Raw genomic sequence first — 23727 nt, 5'->3', positions numbered from 1 at the left:
TGGGACAGGCACTGTTTTAACATCTTTGTTGGCAACATGGACAGTGGGATTGAGTGCACCCTCAGCAAGTCTGCTGACAACACCAAGCTGTGTGGTGTCATCGACACACTGGAGGGAAGGGATGCCATCCAGAGGGACCTTGACAGGCTTGAGAGGTGGGCCCGTGCAAACCACATGAAGTTTAGCAAGGTCAAGTGCAAGGTCCTGCACATGGGTCAGGGCCATCCCAAGCACAAATACAGGCTGGGCAGAGAATGGTTTGAGAGCAGCCCTGTGGAGAAGGACTTGGGGGTATTAGTGGATGAAAAACTGAATATGAGCCAGCAATGTGCACTTGCAGCCCAGAAAGCCAACCACATTCTGGGCTACATCAAAAGAAGTGTGGCAGCAGGTTGAGAGAGGTGATTCTGCCCCTCTACTCCACTCTTGTGAGACCCCACTGGAGTACTGTGTTCAGCTCTGGGGCCCCCAACGTAAGAAGTATGGACCTGTTGGAGTGAGTCCAGAGGAGGGCCATAAAGATGGTCAGGGGGCTGGGGCACCATTCTTATGAGGACAGGCTGGGACAGGTGGGGTTGTTCAGCCTGGAGAAGAGAAGGCTCCAGGCAGACCTTATAGCAGCCTTCCAGTAGCTAAAGAGGGCCTACAAGAAAGCCAGAGAGGGACTTCCTACAAGGGCATGTTGTGATAGAACAAGGGGCAATGCATTTAAACTGAAAGAGTGTAGATTTAGATAAGATGTAAGGAAGAAATTATTTACTGTGAGGGTGGTGAGGCACTGGAACAGGTTGCCCAGGGAATGTGTGGATGCCCCATCCCTGGAAGTGTTCAAGGCCAGGTTGGTTGGGGTTTTGAGCAACCTGGTCTAGTGAAAGGTGTCCCTGCCCAAGGCAGGGGGGTGGAACTAGGTGACCTTTAAGGTCCCTTCCAACCCAAACCATTCTATGATTTCCTTCCTCACAGCAACTATCATCCCTTTTACCTTTGTCTGAGTTTTTTGACGATAAATTCAAGAAGAGAGAAAAAGAACTACAAATAGTTTCAATTTAAGGAAACAAAATATATTACATATTACCAAATATTCTCACAACTTTTAGGAAATGCTGTAATGCTGAAATAGCTAGTACTTAATCTTCCAATTTGTATTACAAAGAATATTGCTTCCTGTGGCTAAAATAGGTTCTACAGCTAACTGTTTTTAAAAATGGTGTTCATAATTCCTGAAACATTACTCTCTCTCTCATCATCCCACAATATATCCAGTCCCTTTAATATTTCCTTTTATTTGTTCTTTGATGTTTTTTATTATTGAATTTTAGTCATTATTTTACATGTAAATTGCCCTATATACAAAAATAAAACTTCTCTCCCCAAAACCAATACACAGTACGAAACATGCTACAGAAAATATAGACCTCAAAGAGTAGACATCTAGGTAGCAGAAAGACAGATGAGTGTTCCAAAAATGTATTTAGACTGGTGTACATGCTTCTAATAAAGCATTTTGCTCTAAATAAACTCAGCTAGATTTTAAATAAATATTCCCGGGTTCCCAGTCAATCTTTTGAAGAGCAAAGACTCTTCAGCAGAGAGGATGTGTTTATCTTCTCCTGAGGGCCTGCTATACACAGAATGGTATTGTTAAGCTTTATTTACACTCCAGAAGCAATATAACAGTTCATAAATGGTAGATAGGAAGCCCCCTCCCTGTGGTGGGGACGGAAATAAAGTGAAAACCATCTCACCTGGCAGTACGTATCTCCAGTAAGGTATTTGTATCAGAGGTAGGTGGGTAGACTTCCTTTAGAGCCACCAACAATAGTTATTTCCTTATGGGGTACCGTTCAGTTTACTAGATACTGAGCTAGTTTAGATACCTCCTTTGGAGTGAGAGGATTTGTGCTTTAAAATATCCTGTTTCTCACCACTGATTATGGAGAGTTACTATACAATTAACTCAGACATAGATAGCTGTATGGCTGTGACATAAATTTGTTGAAGTGTGCCCCATTCCATTGTGCTAATCATGATATATCATGTCACCTCACCCCATCAAAATCAGAGGGTGGAAATATGGCCGTTTTTCTAAAGGTGGTTTTTGACTGGTTTTCTTCAGCAAACTTGATTTGCAGAGCCAGCCATCCACAGGTTAACCTTGGTACCTCTGCACTTGGGGATTGTGCATTATTGCACTGTTGCCCATGCAACAGTCAGTAGGGGTTGTGGACTTTCCACTCTGAGACCCAAGCTTCTTTTCTAGGTGCTCTGTTCTCTCTTGCTCTGTTGTCATACTTTGTTGCCTGTTGTGAAAGGATTTATGGTGAAAAGGTGAAATTATCCTGAAATTTGTTGCAAAATTCTATGTTCAGCTTACAGTTGAGCAGAGACCATCTGAGACCATATGAAATCATAAGAAATGATCTTGCTCCACTAGCAGATGGGGCTCTATGTGAATGAAAAAAACATCCAGCTGTGGTTGCACAAGCCTCTGTGTAGGAGCAGAGGAAATGCTTCTTTGTCCCTCCCTGCAGAAAGTGTCTTGGGATGATAGCATCATTATGGATTCAGCAGAGAATAGGCCTCATTGCAGCATCCACTGTCAGCCCAAGCACTGATATCAAGAAGTTATTCAACATGTTTTGATACCAAGATTACAAAATTACTAGCACTAGTTTTTCTGCCTCTTGCTCTGCCTTTGCACTTCTTGTAGTGAACCAATGCAAGTTAAATCTGGCCAATACTGGAGAAAAGGTGTTTGCATGAATCAGCCAAACAGTCACTAGTCTTATGACGTGTGTTTATGGAGGCATTATGGAGAAAAATCTTCCGGGAGATTTCTTCGTACACTATTATCGTCCATGTAGCAAAAGAGAAAGATTTTTCACTAAGTGAGTTCAAATTTCAATCTCAAATAAATAGTTATGCATCTGTCAGCTGCCTCACTGCATGAGTTTATACTTACAGAAATTTTATAATGACTAAAGAAGTATTAATTGTGCTCAGAGATACTTCTATTTATATAAAAGGAACACTTGGATTTTCGGAAATGCAGGATACTCAGTGTACTGCAAAAGCCAAAGGAATTTGTTGAGTAGCCTTCAAAATCTTGTCATTTTTACTTCAGTGTTTCACATTTAGAGCTATCACAGCTTGTACATCACACCCACCTTTGGACTCAGTTTACATGGGCAAAAATGGCAAAAAGTTCACACCAGTTCTGCCTAGTTTCTGTTGTGTCTGCCTTTCTACATCTCACTAAACAGTGACCTTTGTTTCTGTTCTAGTGCCATTAATGGGATGTCATAAGGAAGATTAACAAAGTGAATAAAGCATTTCAGAGTGCGAGTCCAGTGTTTTCATTAACCTCAATGATTTTCACTTTTTAAACATATTTTAGTGCATTTAATACTTATATCTTCCACTCCTAACTTAATGCCAGTTTCTGTCAGTACCAGCAGGGGATCTGTATGAATCACTGAATAATTCCTTTTCTCAATTCCCTGTATAATCTGAGTTCAGAAGAAGTGGTTGGGACAATCAGGGTTTTCAGTAAGTGATACTGTCTCAATAGATATTTGTCAAGTGATTTTTTTATGATAAGGTTTTATAAAGTGTAAATATGTACTTAAACATTAAAGACTCTGTCTAAATTCAGCACAGATGATACAATAGCGTTAGCAAACTGCGGAGTACAGCAGCCTATTCCATTCATCTCCTATTCCAGGGAACTTTTGACAAGTGCCCTAAATCACCATGGAAGATTATTCACCTTAAGTGTTTTGAATTATAGCAATTATAACTTTTTGGAGATTACTTAAATTGTTATGTGACCTTTTAGAAGGCATAATTGTTATGGAGTTCAAGGTGTAATTTTGATAGGTCATCAGATGCCAAAGATATGCAATTTGGAACATTCCCAGAGCTGTAAATGAAAAAACCTGAAAGTAGAGAACATCTACTGTCTGTTTACCTGGAATAAAATCCTTGCACTGTCCTACATTAGAGGTGGTCCAAGCTGAATATGTGCAGTCTTATATGATCTAAGTAGCTTTGAGCATGTCTGGTACAAGATAAAAGTTAGATTTCTTTAATGATCAAATATATGTATTTTGAAGGGCAAAGTCCACTTTCTGTAGAAACCTATGTACCAGAATTTCTTACTGCTGTGATTACAATCTCAGCCTTATACAAAGAGTAAGTCACCTGTCCCCTATTGCTGGAGAATGGAGACACCCAGACTGTGGGAACTGGGAAGACAATTTGGCAGTCATTCAAAAAAAAAAAACAAACAAACAAAAAAAAACCTGCTCCGAAAAAAGGCAAGTTTGTGCCTACTTCTGGAGGAAAAAAACGCAACAATTTCTGGTCTTTAGAAAAGTCAAAGTAATTTCTGGGTAAGAGATAATTCTATTCTCAGAATAATCTTATTCTATGATGTAAAGTAAATATTTCTCTATTAAATGCTGGAAGAGGAATTTCTATGACAAATATATGGCTTTCAGACTGTATTAGCCCAGGATAAACTAACATAAAAATACCAAGTAGAATCATAAACCTGGTCAAGTAATTCCCTTTGACATAAGCAGCAAGTGCCAATTGAGCTGTACAAGGGTTTTGAAGACACTGATATGACTTTGGCAAGGTGACAGGATCTACAGGACTCTCTTGGACTGACATCTCAGGGCAGCTAGGAAAGGCCAAGGCATTTCAGACAGTGCTAGTATTGTGTTTAGGGAAGAGAATCCAGTCACAGGTTACCTTTGGCTGATTCTTGTGACACACTGATTTCATTAGTTGGATTGCCGGGTGGCCCAACTAAAAGTTCTGCTTTCTTCTCTGTGCTGCTGCTATTAAATCATATCTCATGTAATGAATATGGGGCTGCAACAAATCTCAAGAATATAGGCCAAATAGTTTGCCTACCTAGACTACAATGAACCCAATCAAAAAGTAACTGCTAACAATGTTGGTGATACCCCACTGTATGATCACATCTGAGGAGAAAGGTTAGTTTGGTTAGTTAGAATTTTTTTTTTTCATCTTTGTGAAGAAACTTATGGACAAATGATTTACAGCTTCTTCCAACATAAAACTTTCATTTAACTTACTGACATAGAATGACATAAGCCAGACATACAGTTCATGCAGCCCTCGATCTTGTGGGTTAGCACCACCAATGTCATGCAGCAAGGCATCTCATAGCTTAATTATAACTTGCATGGTGAATCACTACCTTTCATTTGTTCCTTTTACTCTTGTATTAAATAGGGGAACTCAGTAGGTTTAAACTGGAAGAAATGTTATACATTAAAGGGTGGAAAGCACTATCACATAGTCACATAATATATTATGTAGCCCTCCAAGGTGTGCAGTGGTTAAGGTTCATTCCTTAGCAGTGAAAAGATAGCAACAAGTAGCAATCAAATCATTAAACAAAAGAAAGGAAAAAACTAGATAGAATCTAACATTTTCCAAGAAAATATTAACAACAAAACTGTGTAAACTTCCATGTGCAATATCTGTAATATCTGTGTTGTATAATCTACTATTTGAAAGAATAGTACAGTCCACTAAAGTTATAGTGCTTGAAGTGCACATCTTTATCTAGGTGAAATGTGTAACAGTAGTGATGCAGGATGTGGAAAAGAAGTCACAGTATGAAACTAGCTGGAAGCTGTAATAAACAGGAACATGGGATGTGAGGAAAAGGAAATAATTTCTACACTAGGCTAAAAGGAATCCTAGGCTGAAAGTGAATAGGACAGTTATTGGATTGGAGATGACTGGGATGGTCATGAACAGTTAGTCTAAGCAATAGTTAGAATTTCCTAGAAAAAGGGAGGGGAGTCAGGCATTCATAGATATGAGAACAGAGATAAGTTAAAGGAATTATTGACATTAATGGTAATGCTTGAAGCAAGTCTCAGAAGATAAGGCCCAATGATAGGACAAGCAAATTGTTCAAGATAGCAAGTAATCTTTTTAAGAGATGAGACCTTTTTAACAATACACAAGGTTTAGAGAGAAAAGAAAGGACTCACAGGAAGCATGGTAGTGAAGGTGATTCATGCAATCCAAGAGTGAAAGAGGGAAACAGAAAGTAAAAAACAGGGTAAAGTATGTGTTAAATGAATGAATGGTGTGGAAAATAAAGCAATGATTACCAGCATGTTTGGAAAAGTTGAAACTTTTCACCCAGGGTAGTATGTCTTAAGCCTGTCTAAGCAGATTTCAGGCTGTCCTTGCAGCCATGGGAAGAGGATAAATGCTATCATTTTCCAAAGAAGTTATGATAATTCACTTCTAGCTTAATAATAATAATAAAAAAATAAATCAGGACTGCAATGGTACCTAAATATGAGGATGTATTTAGAACACTCCTGCTTGAGAGAAAGATTTTTTGCTTTGCTTGAAACCAGACAATTCCATTGATCTCTGTCTTACAGCTCCAGTTAAATTCTGTTTAAGTTAGGCAAGTCTGAATAATTAGCAGGTGAATTAACTAAAGACAAACTCTTTGAGCTTTAATGGAGAAATGAGTGGCGGGAAGATTATTAGAGTTGACTTTAGTGTCTAAACCAGAAAATTACACGGAAATTAAAAAAAAAAAAAGGGAAAAACCACAAAAATTTGCTATGTGAAGATAGCACTGAAAAGGTATACTCCAATTAAAATGAGCAAACCCTATTTAGACATTGCCTTTTTTCATGAGACTCAAAGACATTATCTAAGGCAGGCAAACATTGTAACCCAAAATGTTAAGGTCTGAAAATGCTGTTCACAAAACTTTCAAATACACCATTCTACCTTGGGATGTCTTGAGCCAGCCAGCTAAGGCAGAAGAGCTGAAGGATGCATCCAAAAGGAAGTAACTGAGCTAGTAACCTTGGATATCATGGCATTATAGCAATCGGAATGGGCACCTTTCATTCACAGGGTGAATGGCTGAAACATGTTCAAGTCCCCACAGCTCTTTACATCTCACTGACAGATGACTATTGCGAGAATAGAATTCTATCTTATCCAGAAATTCCTTGGACTTTTCTAAAAGCCAGAAACTCTTGCTCCAACCATATATCCAAACACAAAAATCATCAATGAAAATTATAGCACGCTCATTAATTCAGAAAGTATGTTACATGTAACTAATGCATTGTAAGATTAATCTCATGATATGTCTTATATCATCCACCAGTTAAATGCAACAAAGCCTCCATTGCTAGATGGTTTAGGTGATGCCTGATATGTGAATTAACTGAGCTCAGTGAGATTTTCAGGCATCTGTGTAGTTTCAATTAAAGCAATAAGATAATTTCTCTTTATTTCTATGGCACAAATCCATTGTGCATATATGAGAAGCTTAACATATAAAAACAAGTGCTAATTCAGTCCCAGTTTGTTCTGTGATACCATTCATCAGAAAAGGTAGGACTTAATGAAGAAAGGAGTTTCTTGTGCCATATAAAATGATTTGCCAGTACCAGAGACATGTTTCTTATTGAATAATCAGAACTGGAGATACATCCACCAGTGTGTTCCACCCTGGGTAGAAAAGTCCTGTCTATAAAATAATTTGTTTTGAAAGGCACAAACTCAGATTTTCCAAAGGGCACTGTAGTAAAATTTTGTCCTTAAAATTGTGGTGTTATCTGGAAAAAAACAGCAAGGCTTTGCTTGGTTCTACCCTCAGAGTATTTTTTCTGGATCAATCAATTCTGTCCTACCTTCACATTTCCTGAAAAACATTTGCAGGATTTTGTATCACCGTAGTCATCCCTTATCTCTGTGATCTAAAAAGCAGGTATTAATTACAGGAGTTATAAAGTACTCTGAACATATTAAAGCGTAACCTAAGGTGGTTTGTTTTTTAGTGAACGCTTTCCAGCTCTGGGAATTATTCTTGCCAACTCTACAGTGAGTAGGGCTTAGTTTGTTTCCAGAGCTAACATGTCTGTCTTTACCTTCAGAGCTGCCTTCAATTACGTGAAGAACTTCACTTAAAATCTGGGGACCTGCCTGCTGAGAGAAAGCAATTTTACAGGTAAGACAAGGAGGCCTTAAACTGTGTTCCCCAGCAAGAAATTTGTAGTGTCTGGCTAAGCAGATTGTTTCAGCAGCTTTTGCTTCATCGAGGTCTCAGCTCGGTGAAAAGGCTGTTGCTTTTGGTCTTAAAAATAAGTAGTGTCATTTTCTCTTTGCAATGAATTCTTTCATCCAATCATATTCTTGTATGCAAATATACCATAGCTGGTACAGATAAAAAAGCACAAATAAAGCTAAGAGCTCAGTCAGGACAAAAATCACTGCGTTTCCCTTATACCTCATTTCACCTGTGTTTCAGAAGCGTCCTCAAACTCCTCAGCTGAAAATATGAAGAAGCAAGGTTCAGACAGCAATCCTGCTCCAGTTTTGCCAGCGCTGCCAGAACCACTTAAAGATCTGAAAATTAAGTACACGAAGGTTAGTAGCATTTGTGTTTCTTCATTTTTCTTATGCATTCAGCCCAGACAGTAGGATGTGCTCATTTTAATCTTATATGAACCATGGAAGCAACTGTAAATCAGTGCTTAAAATGTTTATTCTGACTTCTTTCTGATATTATACACATTAGCAATTAATGTTCAGTGATCCTTCTAACCTAAGTATTTCAGGAAGTGTGCAAGTGTGATAGAATCATTTCATATTTCACTTGGAGTGGGTGCTGTTTTTCTCCTGAAACAAACTTTCTGAAGTGATAAGTTTCTCAGAAAGTATAAATGGAGCAAAGAAGGAAAAGTTTCTATTACTATATTATTTGTCAGAACAGTGAGAACAAATAAAACATTAGCATATAGCATCGTATTACAATCAGATTTAAATAATAATACCAAATAAGCTTCTGTGGAAAGGGTTGTGCGAAAAATGAAACTAAAATAAAATTCATTCTACTCACATATTTTTCTTAGAGATAATGAATCTCTTTTTCAGCTTAAACCAGTAACTATCAACAAAACAGATAAAGTCTACCATCACTAATTACTCAATATTACCATAAACTTTTTGTAATAGCAAATTCTTTCCATATGTAGTTAGAAGTACACAGATAAAGAAGGTCTGAATCCAGACTTGTCTTCCCAGCTTGAACAGACCCTTTGCCTGTTTTATATCATAGTACACAGGTATCTGCAAGAACTTTGAACAAACTGTTGGCAGAAAATATTGAAACTCTGCCCTCTGAAACATTCAGGTAGAACAATTGATCAGAAAGGACGTCTTCTCTTTGGAGACTCCTCGGTTACTGTTCGTTTTTTTTTCTTGTCACCATTACAATGGAAATAAATTTTATTTTCTAGAACCACTGCTTATTTTCTTTTCCAAAAGCAAGGTGTTCAGCAATATCTAAATTAGTCCTTTTGAATTCCATTCTAACATATTTTTTTAATGGAAAAAAACCAACCAGATTTCAATGCATGTCTTTCTTGAATAAATCACACAGGACCTTACTTTGTAAATATTTAACAGGCTATGAAAGCTATGTAGTTCTGCCACGTGATAGCTCTCTACTGCTCTTCCTGTCTCAAAAAAAAAAAAAAAAAAAAAAAAAAAAAAGCTTAAGTCAGAGAAGATACTTTAGTACCTAGGTCACAGTGGTGTTCCAGAAACTACAGTGCTATTTATTTGATTTTCATTTTTTCAAATGAAAACAACTAATATAAGCAAAATGCCAGCTCAGAAATCTGATTAACTGAATATGCAAAACATAAATTCCTGTAAACATTTCTATCCTTCTAAAATATTTAGTTAGCAAAAACCTATTCCATGAATACAAAAAACAACCACAAGACAGCCAGCATGATAGAAATGTCTATAGTGTGCAATTAAGGAGAGTGTCACGTTGCAAATGAGTTTCTTTTGCCTTGACAATAGATACCATTTCCTTAAAAATTGCATATAATATGTAACTGTGCAGAAATGCAATGAACTTGTTCGCAAAAGTGTGTACCTACAAGTGATCAAATCCAACACACCCTTGTAGAGGCTTGATTGTTGCAATGCTTTCCTCCTCTCTTCAAATATCACACAAGATTATCTGAAAGCCACAACAGTGTGCTGAGGGAGAGGGAGATGGGATAATAGAAATGTCATCCCATCCCAGCACTCGTCCCACTATTTAATAAAGCCTCTCCACGCTTGTTTTCTTACCCATCCTGTTCCTCTCCTGTCTCATACAAGTTAGAATATGGTGTGTGGGATTGTTTTGACTAGTTACATTGGAGGGATCAAGATGAGGGAAGCATTAATTACTGTTGATGTATTAACCTTTCCCTCTGAAGCACCTTGGACAACAGCAGATCCCTCAGCTCTGGAAACTCAATTTTCTCTTTTTCTACCATGGCATAATATCAACAGCCATCACACAAGGATATGAAGAAAGGTAACTGCAGGAGATGTTCCAAGGACTTTCCTCTTTACTTAATGCTCTCTATGTTTTATTTTCTATGAGAGGGAATATTTGGGGCCTTTTACAGAGATAATTTAACTAAGTATTTCCATATGTCTATGGAAATATGGAATCTATAGGTTGGTATAGCTACATTTCAGGTTATGCCTTTCACATACAGCATAAAACTAAGCAATTTGAAGGAAATTTGAATTTCAGGAATTAAATTTAATGCATTTTAAACAGTTAAATTGGCTTGGATGTTGAACCACAAAGTGATCTTGAATTGGTTTCGTATCTGAATATCCTTTAAAGATATTCCAATGAACTGAATGAGTGTTGGTAGCTGGCTGAAAATGTACTAGTAAATATTTTACTTAGTCAACACTGAGGAATTAGACAATGATTGTTTGACAAATTATTTCTGTCATGATGCTTTCACATATGCTAAGCCCTGTGGTGCTCCTTTAATCAGAGAAACTCAGATTGGTTAATTATTAAGTTGTCAAATTACATGAAGGGGGAGAAAATGGCAGCACATTCTCTCACTAAGCTGCATGTGGAATATCAGAAAGTGTGGAAGGGTAAGCCACTCTGAGTGAAGAAAAATTGTAGCTGAGTATCATATATGTTGCAATCACTAGCTTAACAAACAAAGATGAGGGGTAAAAACACAAAAAAATAATTAGAATATCAAGGAAAACATAATCAGCTATAAAGGTACTATAGAAACATACTCTTTTTAAGACCAGCTGACTTTGTAGATACAAAACTACTAACTGAAAAATCAAAAAGTTTAAATAAATAATGAATAGAAAGAATATGTTCTCTGATTATTAGTTCATTGCAGCAGTAAAATGTAATTCCTGCATCAACAATAACATGCAATTCCAAGGGGAAAAAAGAAAAGTTACATGAAATATTAGCCAAATACCAACTTCTTGTAAGGAAAAACCTGGGGAAAAAAGATTTCACAGCGGGTATCCTGTATGGATAGATTTGTCTAAAGCTTACAATTTCCATTTTTACTAGTTCCTTAAATAATTTCACATATTTTAACTGGTGCATCTTCACTGTTCCTGGTCTCTGAAAAAACATTGGTGATGTCATTCCCTGGTTTACTGACTGCACTAGAAATCTTGTGAGCAGTCAGCCGAACAGTTGTTGAGATTTGGTGATCGCTTTTAGCTCTTGTGAAATGGGCAGCTGGGCTCATTTGAAGAGCATTGTCAAGAAAAGCTTTATCACAGCAAGACTTGTAGACTGTCAGGGGGCAGATTTATGGTGGGAAGAGGTTATGCTTTTTCTTGTACCATAAGTTTGGAAGAGTTTCTTGTATCTAAAGAGAAGTTAGCTTAGAGATTTCATTCCATATTTATAAAGCTACCCTTAATAGCTAAGTTTGAAATTGTCCACATTTTAGAAAGTTCTATGACTTTTCTTGACTACATCTCTGTAGTACGGATTATAGTTCATAATAATAATAATAGTGAATTACATAAAAATTCTTCCCTGACAAAGAATAAGTTTGTAGACAGATGCTGAATATGGCATCATGTATAGGATCATTGCAATATAAGAAATGAAGTATTTTCTTCTCTAAACTGTACTTTTAAGTCACTTCTACAGAAGCACTGAGGTCTGAAACCCTGTACAGACTGCACAATATTGAACCCAGAAAAAGGGGATCCTTATTCTAAGGAAGATGCAGCAAGAAGTTATGTTTCATAAGGTGATGACACCTAATGTAGAGGCCCTAAAATCTATTTCAGCAGAGCTGTGGTGTGCTCCATCTGAAACAAAGCTGTCCAGAGTCAAATACTTTCTTTCCTCATGCAGCACAGACACAAACACAAATTCAGCACTTCCCATTCTAGCAGATACTTTATAAAATGGACTCACGGTCCTTTCAATATACTCAAGGACTGAAGGAAAAAAAAACCACTGGGATGACAAAGAAAGGCAAAGAGCAGGTCTTGTCTCCCTGTTCTCTGTTCAGGTCATTTGAGTGACCAAATCAACTGTCTAAACAATGAATGAAATACTGTAGTCTTGCAGGTAACTTCAACCCCAAATGGTGAATGGTATCAGATTATCTGAACTGAAATCAATCATTTCAGAGAATAAAGATTTTACTGCACTTTGACACTGGGAAATAAAGCCAGTCAGGGGGTGTTGGACTGCAATAGCTTGTTATCTGGACTCTATTTTCAATACTAAGCTTTAGAAGTGTACAGTCCCATCTACAAGAAATGTGTATTTCCACGTCTAGTGCAAAGAAGTCTGAAAGTCATTAATTCTTTGAGTTGTTGAAATAAAAAACATCTTATCTCCTAAAAATACCAGTGAAATTACAGTTACAAAATGCTTGCAACAACATTTCTAAATCCTTGCAAAATAAATTTGCAGCCCTAAACCTCATGGGCCATAGTCAGTCATCACACACAACCCCCTGCACTGTGTGTGCCACAGGAGGGGAGTTCTTTTGCATTTATGTCTGACAAACCAGTACAAAAAAATACAAGCTGCCAGTGGAATTCTGACTGACAGACCAAACACTGTAACCTATTGCAAAATGATCCCAAATGTTTTTTTTTTCAGCAGGACAAGGGAGTTGCCAGAGGCTGCTCTTGGCCGGTACTTCAATGTTGCCTGGATTTAGAGATCCACATCCTGTGTGTTTGCAGCATATAATCCACAGCATTAAATGAGCATGGCTGCATGCGCATTTATGAGTGCAGCTGCTTGCAGTCTATGTAACACTGCTTACATGGAGAGTTTTGACTTTTTCCTTCTCTTTCCTGGCTTTCTTACCTGCATATGCAAGACTGCTATCTAACTTATGAAAGACATCTGGATAGTTTGATTTATACAGCTCTGATACAATGTTGTGTGTATATATAATATAATGAAGTTTTGTTTTAAATGGGAATGGTATTAGAAACATTAATAAGAAAGATATTCTAAACTAATGTTATGGGTGATATTGGCTGGTGCAATACATGTAGTATTTAAACAAATACTTTAAAAACTTCCAAAAATGGTATGTTTTGCTATTATTCCTTTCACAGGCAGATATGAATTTGGCATACTGTAACATCATAGCAGTGTTATGTTAATATTTACCTTTTACTTTGTCTCTTTTCTTGGCAATGTAGCTAGTTACTAAAGATGGCTTTTTTCATATTAACCATTTAACTGCTGTCTTTGCTTTTTCACAACAGTCAGAATTTTGTGTGGATATTCCTACAATCAACTTCATTACATATCTGAAATTTCCAGGGACTTATTTAATTCCCTGACAGCTTTTGTTAAATCAGGAGTTTGCTGGTCAGTCCTGATGGTCGGAGGCGACAGTGACACTCTATGTATGGTACCCACATAGAAACAAGCTGAAACATACAGGAATATATTAATAGCAAATTGTTACCATATCCATTTAGGGACAATATTTTTATAGTTATTACCAAACTATTCACCAATTATTAACAAGGATGCAGACAGTCATCAATACAATGCAAAAAATCTGTTCCCTGAAAGCTGTCATGTTTTCATAACGTATGTGGTTGTAGTGGTAAGGTTTAAATCCCAGGTCTGTGTGTCAAAAAGCATTTATCCTGCAGTTTTGTTGTCTTGACTTTGTCCTGCCCTGAGCCAACCATCATTTGCTTGATTTGCCTGCCCCAAAATATTCTCTGGTTTTCTATTTAAATGTTCCTGCTACTCTGAGCAACAACAGTGGTCCTTTATCCTAATGGAGAGGAAACGGGAATCAAATCTTTTATGCTAGTTGGTGTCTCAGCTAAGCTCCAGTGACTAAAGGTGGGGCAAGATGCCATGACCCTAGAGACAGGCACGGTTTGAGCACAAAATACCTGGTACAGTCAGTCAGAGCCTGCCATGGTCTTGATGACAAGCATGATCAAGATCTCACACGCATGCCAACAACACAGTGGCACTGGGAGAGAGCAAGAAGGGAGGCCACCAGACCATCACCAGCAGGAGTGTGGGCTCAGGCCCTGGGAGGGTGGCTTAGAGTGGCAACCCCTTTTCAGCACTGACCTGAACCCAGAGGTCACAGAGGATGACAGGTACTGTTAACATTATACATTACCATGTCTACTTTAAAGAGCAACCTACACAACACTTGGTAGCAGCACAGCCTCCTCTTTTCAACATCAGATCTTTTCATGTATCAGATCTTTTCAGTGGGGTTTTCCTTTCTGTTTCAAGGCTAACCTACAGAGTCAGAAAGAAAATATTAACCCGCTTTTTGACAATTTTACCAGCAGTGGCTCAGAGATGGCAGGCTCTAGGGTAGCACAGATCTTGTACACCTACAGGTAAGGCCCAGGTTCTATTTTGCATTTGCGAACAGAGGTAAGTACCTCAAATTTCACCCTGAGGTCCTTAACCTTCACTCTGCTTGCCCCCTAAATTTTCATAGCTGTGTAAAATCATATAACTTATCAATAATCACAACTAAAAAGTAGAACATATTTTTAGCAGATTGGTTTATTCTGTCACTTAGCAATTGTTGAAATCAATTCATTTTGTATCATCTTTAATATGACAGAAGAGAAAACTCAGAAATATTAGTTATTTTAATAATGCTATAAAGTACTTCTTTTAAAAAAACATTTACCATTTTAGAATAGTGTGTATGGTGCCATATTTTCCCTACACAATTGAAAAATATTGATTTTTCAGGAACAATTGCAGTGGTTTATTTCCTTGTCTGTTTGTTTGTTTTAATGGAAAAGCAGACTAATTTCTACAGATTTCATCAGAGTCTTATTCATATTCAGTAACCAAAAATCTAGAAAGATGCAGGACTGCTCACTCCTGAAACCTTCTTTGGACATAGTTTTGAGGGATATATAACACAACTGAAATTAGGACACCAGAGCTTGAAAGAGAAGGAAAGTGCCATACCAGACAACAAAATTAATAGTAAAAGTAAAGCACACATGGTGGGAATTTTGTGCTGTCTTTGGAGAAAGTATTCTTGCATGACACTGTTGTCATTTAGACTTTATAAGGATTTCAAACATTTAATTATTCCTTTAGCTGTAACAGTACCTTTGCCCATTACTTATTCCCATACAAAAGAGCTTAGCTTTGAATTTCTGGGGTTATTATACCTCAAAAGGTTACGGATCATAAAAGTTCAATATGGGAAAGAATGATGCCCACCTTGCTTTGTTTAGATCTTGTTCTAAGCACACCAGCAATGTTGCAATCAAGAGTTGACGGTATTTGTTCCAGCCATGCAAAGTAAATTCAGTACACAATGTGCTTTCAGCCCATATAAAAGTTTGATCTTTGAGTAATGACACAGTTCCTAACATTTATTAAATGAACTTTGGGTATCAATTTCATTGCTGCTGGGTAAGCTGTTACGATTAATTTTGGTGTAGGCCAGCTGCTGTGCAATTGTTCTTTTGTGCTTCTTAACTGTTAGCTATATGTTTGGCATTCTATGAAAAGCTTGAAATAGAAAGATATTAAATACAAAGACAGGATATTCTAGCAAAATTGATGAAAGCACAATTTTAGCTTATTTTCTTGGTTTTAATGTTAGACTTTTTCCAGTCCCTGTCAGGTAAAAGTCAGGATGAAACAGTTAAATGAGTAATGCATGCTGGCCTGGTTTTCCTGGTATATAGGTGTTCCACACAAAGACAACACATTAGTAAAAAGGCTTAGACGGTATCCAGGAGAATGGAAAATCAAGAATGGTGCTGTCTGCTGAGGGAAATCAGTGTAGAGACATAACAGAGATCCACAGAGTTGAAATGAAGTATGAAAAACTATCAAAATGGACACAAGTAATATTAATTTGCTGTAATACCCCTTGCAGTTCAAACAATAATAGTCAGACATTGGCAGTAATAGTCAGAATGACAGGAGTATGCTTGCATTTTATGCCTAAAGGCTGAATGGAAGACAGGGAAGTGTCACCAGTGTCAGGGTGATAAAAGACTTGATAACTGTGACAATTAAATTGGAGGTAATCAGGGTATTGATAGAAATTACTGAATAAATAATGAATAATGTCAAATGGTTAGGATCATCTTAAACAGAAGATACTCATACTGATTATAAAGCAATGACAGCTAAAATGGTTACCCAAGGATCATCTCCACAAAGCCTGAAGTCATATGAGGCAAGTAGCTTCACCCTTCAAAGGCAGGAATTGCAGCATGTGCTGAAGACCAAAACCAGAGAGGTTTGAATTCCTGGTGTTTTGCAGAGAAACTTTCAGGTAGGGAGGGGAGAGAAAAGAGCTCCCCATATACATGACCATCAGCTGTAATCCTGCCGAGCGATGAGGTCATATACACTGTCAGCACCCACATTTACTGTATGTTTGTATGATTATATTCACACGCTGAGTGCAGGATTATGGCAATATGGCACAACCGCACTTCTGGCACCCACAGTATAACCCCTGGGAAATAACAGCATTGTGATGTGAGAATGTTCAGATTGAGATCCTGCAAATAGTCTTTCCAAAGGAGGAGTACAAATTAGCTTTCCAAACTATGATCAGAAGTGCCAGTTTCCCACATATTTTCCTCCAGGACCTGTTGAGTTTTATAGGGTTATATGTATAGTTGAGGACTACAGTCATCTTCTGCCCATAAGCCACCTTTAAAATTACACTCATTGTCAGCTCTTGGACATGTTAAGTTGGCCATTGTAAACATTTTGGTATGTGCTAGTTCAGTCTGGAAGGCTAGTCCTTCTTTTCTTGTAAGATTAGGACAGGGAGAAAAACAGCAATTAAAGAAATAGGTGATTTCATCAATAAAGTAATTCAACTTTTCTTCAAGGCAACAATTATATATGAGAGATGGCTTTTCTCCCAGTATGTGCTGCTAAGTGTGTTTTTAAGAGAGAGTCTCTGTGAAATGCACCAACTACCAACAGCAAGGACAGTCTAGGCTTTCTCTAAGGTTGTTAACAGTGTACTTCTTGTGAATACATCAGTCATTTCCTCTTGGTTCATGATTCCTATCTTTATTTAATGGAATAAATTCCACCTTTTTTGTAAAAGATTAAGAGCATTATATTTCTGCTTTTAAATCTTGATCAGGATCACATTCAATGAAGAACCAATCCACAAAGACAAAGGATTTTTGTGAAAGATAAAAGAGCCCTTCCCTAACCTCAAATTATTTTTCTCCTGTAACATGAAAATAGAGAAGTATACTTGCTTGCTTTTACTCTGCTTAAGTGGTTCTTTCTTTGTTGCATTCAATTGACTGTGGTGGGGGTTTTTTAGTCTTGACTTTAATTTCAGAAAAACATGCTATTGGTTATTTTTTGTTGGGATTTTTTGGGGGGAGCAGGAGAGAGTGAAGAGAAATCAAAGCAAAGCTAAATAAAACAGTGTTCTCCAAGATACTACATGTACTATATATACTAAACCCAAGGATTGGGTTTACTTCTCTTGGGGCATGTAACAGAAAGGCCCTCCATTGTTACCAACCCTGTAAGCATAGGAAACGCAGGTAGGTTTAGATAGGTCATTTAGGGCTCTACCTCCCTTGTACATCACAGACTTCAGTATGAGAGAGGAAAGACCCCTTTGTAACAGCATTTTTTTATGATATGAAACAAAGTGGAAATATCATGTAGAGACAGAAAGTTTGCCTCTCCAGGTTAAGTGCATATGTGATTATTCATCTCTTCAGAATAATGTAGAAACAGTTATTCCATTTTTAATTCAGGTACCTATCAATCAGGCAGCTCTCAGCTATGAACGACAGATTTATTCATTAAAACAGATAACAGGCAGCAGCTGTATATATGTTACTAACATTGTTGCACTATTTCTTCTTCTGCAGATATTTATAAACAATGAGTGGCATGATTCGGTCAGTGGTAAAAAATTTGAAGTCTTTAACCCTGCAAATGAAGAGAAAATCTGTGAAGTTGAAGAAGGTGACAAGGTAGGGTTCTCTTTCTTTCTCTTAACACTAGCTTTAAATTCAATTCTGTGTCTTAAAAGCAGGAAGGCAAGCATCCCTCTGTGTTGATGTAAAACACCACCCCAGAGATGTACCTACTTCATGCCATATACCTCCTTCTGCAAACATAGTTCTTAGCTTTTTCACTAAGCCTTATTATTGTTTGTAAACAGACATTGAAAAACTGCTTTACTCTTAGGATCTTGCTCATATGAGGAAAGTTCTGAAGAAATATTTTTTGTTAATTTTTTTTAATGATATTAATAGGGGGGGTGCTATTTTTTTCCTGGCTCTTCCTTACACAGTGAAGTAGTCTCTTCATTACACATTTACACAAGGCTTTTCATTATAGATAACATGAAGTGGACAAATGCTGATATTTTCCCACACAGAATCTGTGAAGATGATCATTACTGTTAGCATTTTCAGTTACAAATATGTCTTCTCAGTGCTGCCTCCTTCAAATACTTGGTTTTGTGAAAAATGTATTGGAACATAGTCCTAAAAAAGACTCTGAAGCTGAAAGTAACTTATCGAATAGATACTAATTCCACCAAAACTGGTTTCCTTACAACATGCTGAATTGATGAATTTAAGCAGAGGACTAAAAAGATTGTTGACACCTGCAGACACACATTTATTTTTTATATTTGTGAGGTTTCTTCACAGAAAATTACAGATAGATGCCATGTAATCAAAGGTATAAAGAACACCTAAGCCCTCAGATAAGCAGCTCTGTATGCTTGTTATTTCATGTATTTTTCTGCTGAAAAGAATTTGTCTAGTGCTACCATATAGTTTAAATATGTTATCAAGTAGGGGGGCGTAGTTTTTTAAATAGAACAGACAGTGTTGCTTAAACAGTTTTAAAACCCATGACCAAAGAAATTTTTTTTATAGACTCTGAGAAAGTAAGTATGAGAAGTGAATGTTCTATTTCCAGTTCACAAGTATACAAAAAGTGATGACTGTGACTGAAAATAAAATTGGTTTTATAATTACTGGTTTGGTTCTTGCAAATATTTATTTTATTTTCTACACTTTCCCCTTCAAAGTCAAATTTTTACATCCAAAAGCAAAATAATTTTCTCACATTTCTCACAAAATGACATCTGGTGTTCACTTTAGTCAAGAAATATACATATCTAGAATTATTTGTAGAGCAAGCAGGTTTTTAACTGAGCAGCAAAGTGTCCATTAAACACCTTTTTATCCATGAGAACTACTATAAAACTTATAAGCCATTTATCTGTGTTATAAGTTCACCAAAAATTTACTGCAACTATAATAAGCACAATCTCTTTCAGAATATTTTAATCTACTGTACAAAGATTCACTCTGAAATGAAATGAAATGCTCGTTTGAGAAATATATAGAAACCCAGTTCATTTAACACCTTGTGCTCATTGAATCTTAGTTACTCTGTTCTGTAATTTCATCATGAATCTCCTAATAAACTTTGGTTCAAATGCTATCTGTCTAGCACATGAGCAATAGTGACCACACATTATTAAGGAGGTCATAGTGAAGACACGTTTTAAAGACAAAGATGGCTGAGAAAGTCTGCATGAATCTGGCTTTTGATAATTTCATGTATCTAATCATGAGTTTTTCAAATGCCTTGTTCTTACTTTTCTTTAGTGCCAGTTACCTGTATATAGTGCTCAGAGTCACTGAGATTGCTTCAGGCTCTTTTTGTCCTCAGCCAAAGAATTTCATAAGCATGCTGTTAACTTCTGAATCGTATCCCACTAGAAACATACATGCTTTTGATGTAAAGTGCTACTTCTTCTACCTCTTCTCTGTTCAGTGTTTAAAATCCAAATTACATTGCAAATCAGGCTAGCCTGATATTTGATCATCCTCAAATTAAATTACTCATGACCTGCAACTGTTCACTTACCATTCAGAATTTTTGTAGCTTTCATTCCTTACAAGCAATCTAACAACTCATTAAATAAAGAGATAATACTGTTCGACACACACGTTTGCTTTCTCTCCAATTATTTTGCAAACTAATGTGTAATGACAACTGCTATTAACTAAATTGCCAAGTGAAATGTACAAATCTAGTAAATTACACAGTCATTGTGAACCTAATATTCTAGAGCCTAGTCTTTAGATAATGAGCCAAGAGATTTTAGGAATTTAATTTGTGTGTACAATAGGGTTGACAAAGGGCTGTATACTGCCTTGCAGTGGTATTTAAAAAAAAACAAGTGGAGATTACAAAGCACAGACACATATGTGGGTGGGAACTGTTTTCCTTTCAGTTTGATGGCTTTTTCAAGCTACATTCACTAATCCTAAGGGCCCCTAATAATAATAAAGCAGCTCAGCAAATGGTCAGTGGGATGTAAAGTAAATGTACTTCTGTAAAAAGTCTAAACTAGCTGTGAAAGGAGCTATCAGTCTTCATACTCATGGTGTAGATTTATGTACCCAAATGAAATTTCATATAGCTGAAGAACATCTTTTTCTTGAGGTATTTGACAACATTCTGCCAGATCCTGAAGAAAAACAATTCTTTTTAATCTGGTAGATTCAGCTACCTTATGTAGGTGACTGGTCAGTATTACCTTATAGTAATGACTGTGCTATTTGTAGAGATCCTTCTTATCTTTTCCCAAACTTCCTGGAAAGAACTTTGGGAAATTCTGTGGGCCTCCTGCCTAGCAGGTCGGTGCTGGGCTTTCCAAGCCACTTACCCACCCCACTTCCAGCTTTTAAGAATTAGTTGTTGGCTACCAACACCAGTTAAATATTCAAGATCTGGTTCACATTTAGAAAAACTGACTTTGGTGTTGACTTAGTCAACTTTGCTGACTTAGTCAACCTTGATAGTGATTTCCCCAGAGCAGACCCTGACAACTAGCAGTACAAAAAAAAGTTTGAAAGAAATCCTTTAACCAATGCATGCAAATTGCTTAGGGAAATGTTCCATGTATAGATTCCTCCTTTTTTTTCCTTGAAATTTGTTACTAATTTCTAACAAAAAGTAGAATAAACCTCCTTTCTAGGTCATTGTTTTCATGGGAAAACTTTTACAAGAATTGTGAAATATAGAAGAATTGCAAGTACTAAAAAACCTTTTCTCAAGAGATTTTTATATCCTGGAACACCCTTACACAGAAAAGAGTTTCATATAATTCATTGTAGATCTTCCTGCTATAGCAAAAGCCAAATGATAAATAATAAACTATATTATTAAAAACATTAATGGACTGACAAATTAGCTTGCTTAATGCAAAGGCAATGCTTAGACTTCAGAATATTTAGGCTTAGCATTTTAAACCTGGTAAGTTAGTCAATTGTTAAAATTATTTAAAATACAAATGCTCCTTATAACTTTCAAAAACAAATGCATTTATTTGTCTTCCTCAAAGATAAATGTGTGTTCATTTTATGAAACATTCTAAGGAACAGATTTTTCTGTCCTGGTCTTCATCACACCACCAGATACTTTTAGATAAAATTGAGTACTTAAATACAGATTTGGGCATCTCTTTGTACATAAAAGAGATTAAATTACATCAACAGTGTAATTGGTGGATGTATCCCCAGTTCCAGACACTAGAAGGCAGAGGGTTTGAATCTCTAAATTTTAAAAAGAAAGTTCCTTAATATGTTTTTATTTTAGAAGCTTTGAGAACCCATCTGTTTCTCATAAAACTTCACATTGCTGAAATGACAGCAGAAATGTTTGAAAGAAAATAACTCATGTATTTAAAATTACTGTACTGATTCTGATTAGATTGGGGTTGGTGTCTCTTATTTATCTTGCAAAACACCTTGCATGTTTAACAACCAACAAGCCTGATGACAGAATCAATTATTGATTATAAAAGTTTCTCTGTTTTCCCCACAGGCAGATGTAGACAAGGCTGTCAAAGCAGCTAGAAAAGCTTTTGAGCTTGGGTCACCCTGGCGTACAATGGATGCTTCAGAGCGAGGAAGGCTCTTGAATAAACTGGCTGACTTAGTTGAGAGAGATCGGCTGATTTTAGCTGTGAGTATGATATGTGAACAAAAAGACTGGGAAAAAAGCCTATGTCCTGATTTTTAAAGAAAGATATAAGCAAGCCTAACATGATAAATCCTTGGAAAGTAAGGCATTCTCAATACTTGTTTTGTATCTGTATTGCAAATGGACCTCATTAAACTGGCTTGCACTCTGGTCTGTTAACACCCAACATCCACAAAGTACTTGAGTATTTGATTAGCTTTAAGATGATACTTAAGCCACCTACAATCGATGCAATTTCAATCGTTGATTCTTAAGGACACACTAACATAGATTACGTGCTTAACACTTTTCTAAACCATGGCCTGAATCAAGGCCTAAACTCAATACCTGGCTCAGCACTTACAAATGGTACAAGTCAGAACTGGGAGAAATTTTAATTTCATGGCTCTATATTTTGTTATGACTCGTCCTTCATTAACTCCAGCTTGCAACTGGGCAACGAGTGAAAAAGCTTAACCAGAACCAAAGATAGCAATTAATTACTTATTAGTAGGAAGAATATGGGGGGTGGGGAATGATGTCCTGCCTTTATCAACTACTTTGTATTGGCCATTTTACCACTATTAACAGCAGACACATAAGTTGTAGCACCACCACCTACCTGTTGAGCACTAAGGCAAGAAAGAACGCTTAAAGTAGAAAGGCACCACCGATTTGATAAAGTATAGCACCACCCCCTCTTCTTTTAAACCCTACACATGATGCTACCATTAAGATGATCTCCTTTCTATTTCAAGCAGTTTCTGGAATTAACACTGAGGCAGGGTAATTTTTTGCACTGTTTTGACAATGAACCCTGGTTTTCTGCCAACAGTGTCAAAAATTTAAGAGAGCAGGAGGAGTATCCAACATTCACGATCACCGCGCAGACTGATTTAGTCACAATTTGAAGTATTTAGCTATTAGCTACAAACCACAGCATTGATAAATGCATAAAATTTAAGCATTCAAAATATATAAACCTGCAAAGCATCTATTGTCCATTCGGTTGTCCTTATGGCTGTAGTATAGGAAGACATTTGCATGTGTCCCAAACAGGTTTTTAAAAGAAAAATAAAAATTCAAAGGAACTGAGGTTATTTCCTTGAATTCCAAAGTCTGCAACTGACAAATTTACACTTTTCTTTAACCAAGTTGTTTCTCTAAATGAATCTTGTCATCTTGATAGGGACTGATAACTACCTAGATTCTCAGGAGAAATTTTGTGTGGCTGGAACTTGTGTCCTTAACAATGCTCGATTCATTGCAGTTGAGAGAGACAAAATTTTAAGAGAGTTACATTTTTAATAGGAAAAGTATGC

General features: G+C 36.8%; 1 protein-coding gene across 3 annotated transcripts in view; it reads left to right on the top strand.

Moving 5' to 3' along the window:
• The window catches only part of ALDH1A1 (aldehyde dehydrogenase 1 family member A1), a 53284-nt gene that overhangs the window by 8661 nt on the left and 20896 nt on the right, over window positions 1-23727 (top strand). For 2 of the 3 annotated variants that reach the window (XM_030005590.2, XM_030005589.2), the window contains exons 3-6: window positions 7968-8041; window positions 8342-8460; window positions 18277-18381; window positions 22268-22408. In XM_030005590.2, coding sequence (XP_029861450.1) covers window positions 8371-8460; window positions 18277-18381; window positions 22268-22408 — 336 coding nt within the window. In that variant the 5' untranslated portion in view covers window positions 7968-8041; window positions 8342-8370. Of the gene's footprint in view, window positions 1-7939; window positions 8042-8341; window positions 8461-18276; window positions 18382-22267; window positions 22409-23727 lie in introns of those variants that run through there. The other variant, XM_030005593.2, reaches the window with a different exon arrangement.

This window comes from Aquila chrysaetos, chromosome Z (genome assembly GCF_900496995.4).
Source record: "Aquila chrysaetos chrysaetos chromosome Z, bAquChr1.4, whole genome shotgun sequence".
NCBI classification, from domain to species: domain Eukaryota; kingdom Metazoa; phylum Chordata; class Aves; order Accipitriformes; family Accipitridae; genus Aquila; species Aquila chrysaetos.
This window is presented reverse-complemented; position numbering and strand designations above follow the sequence as displayed.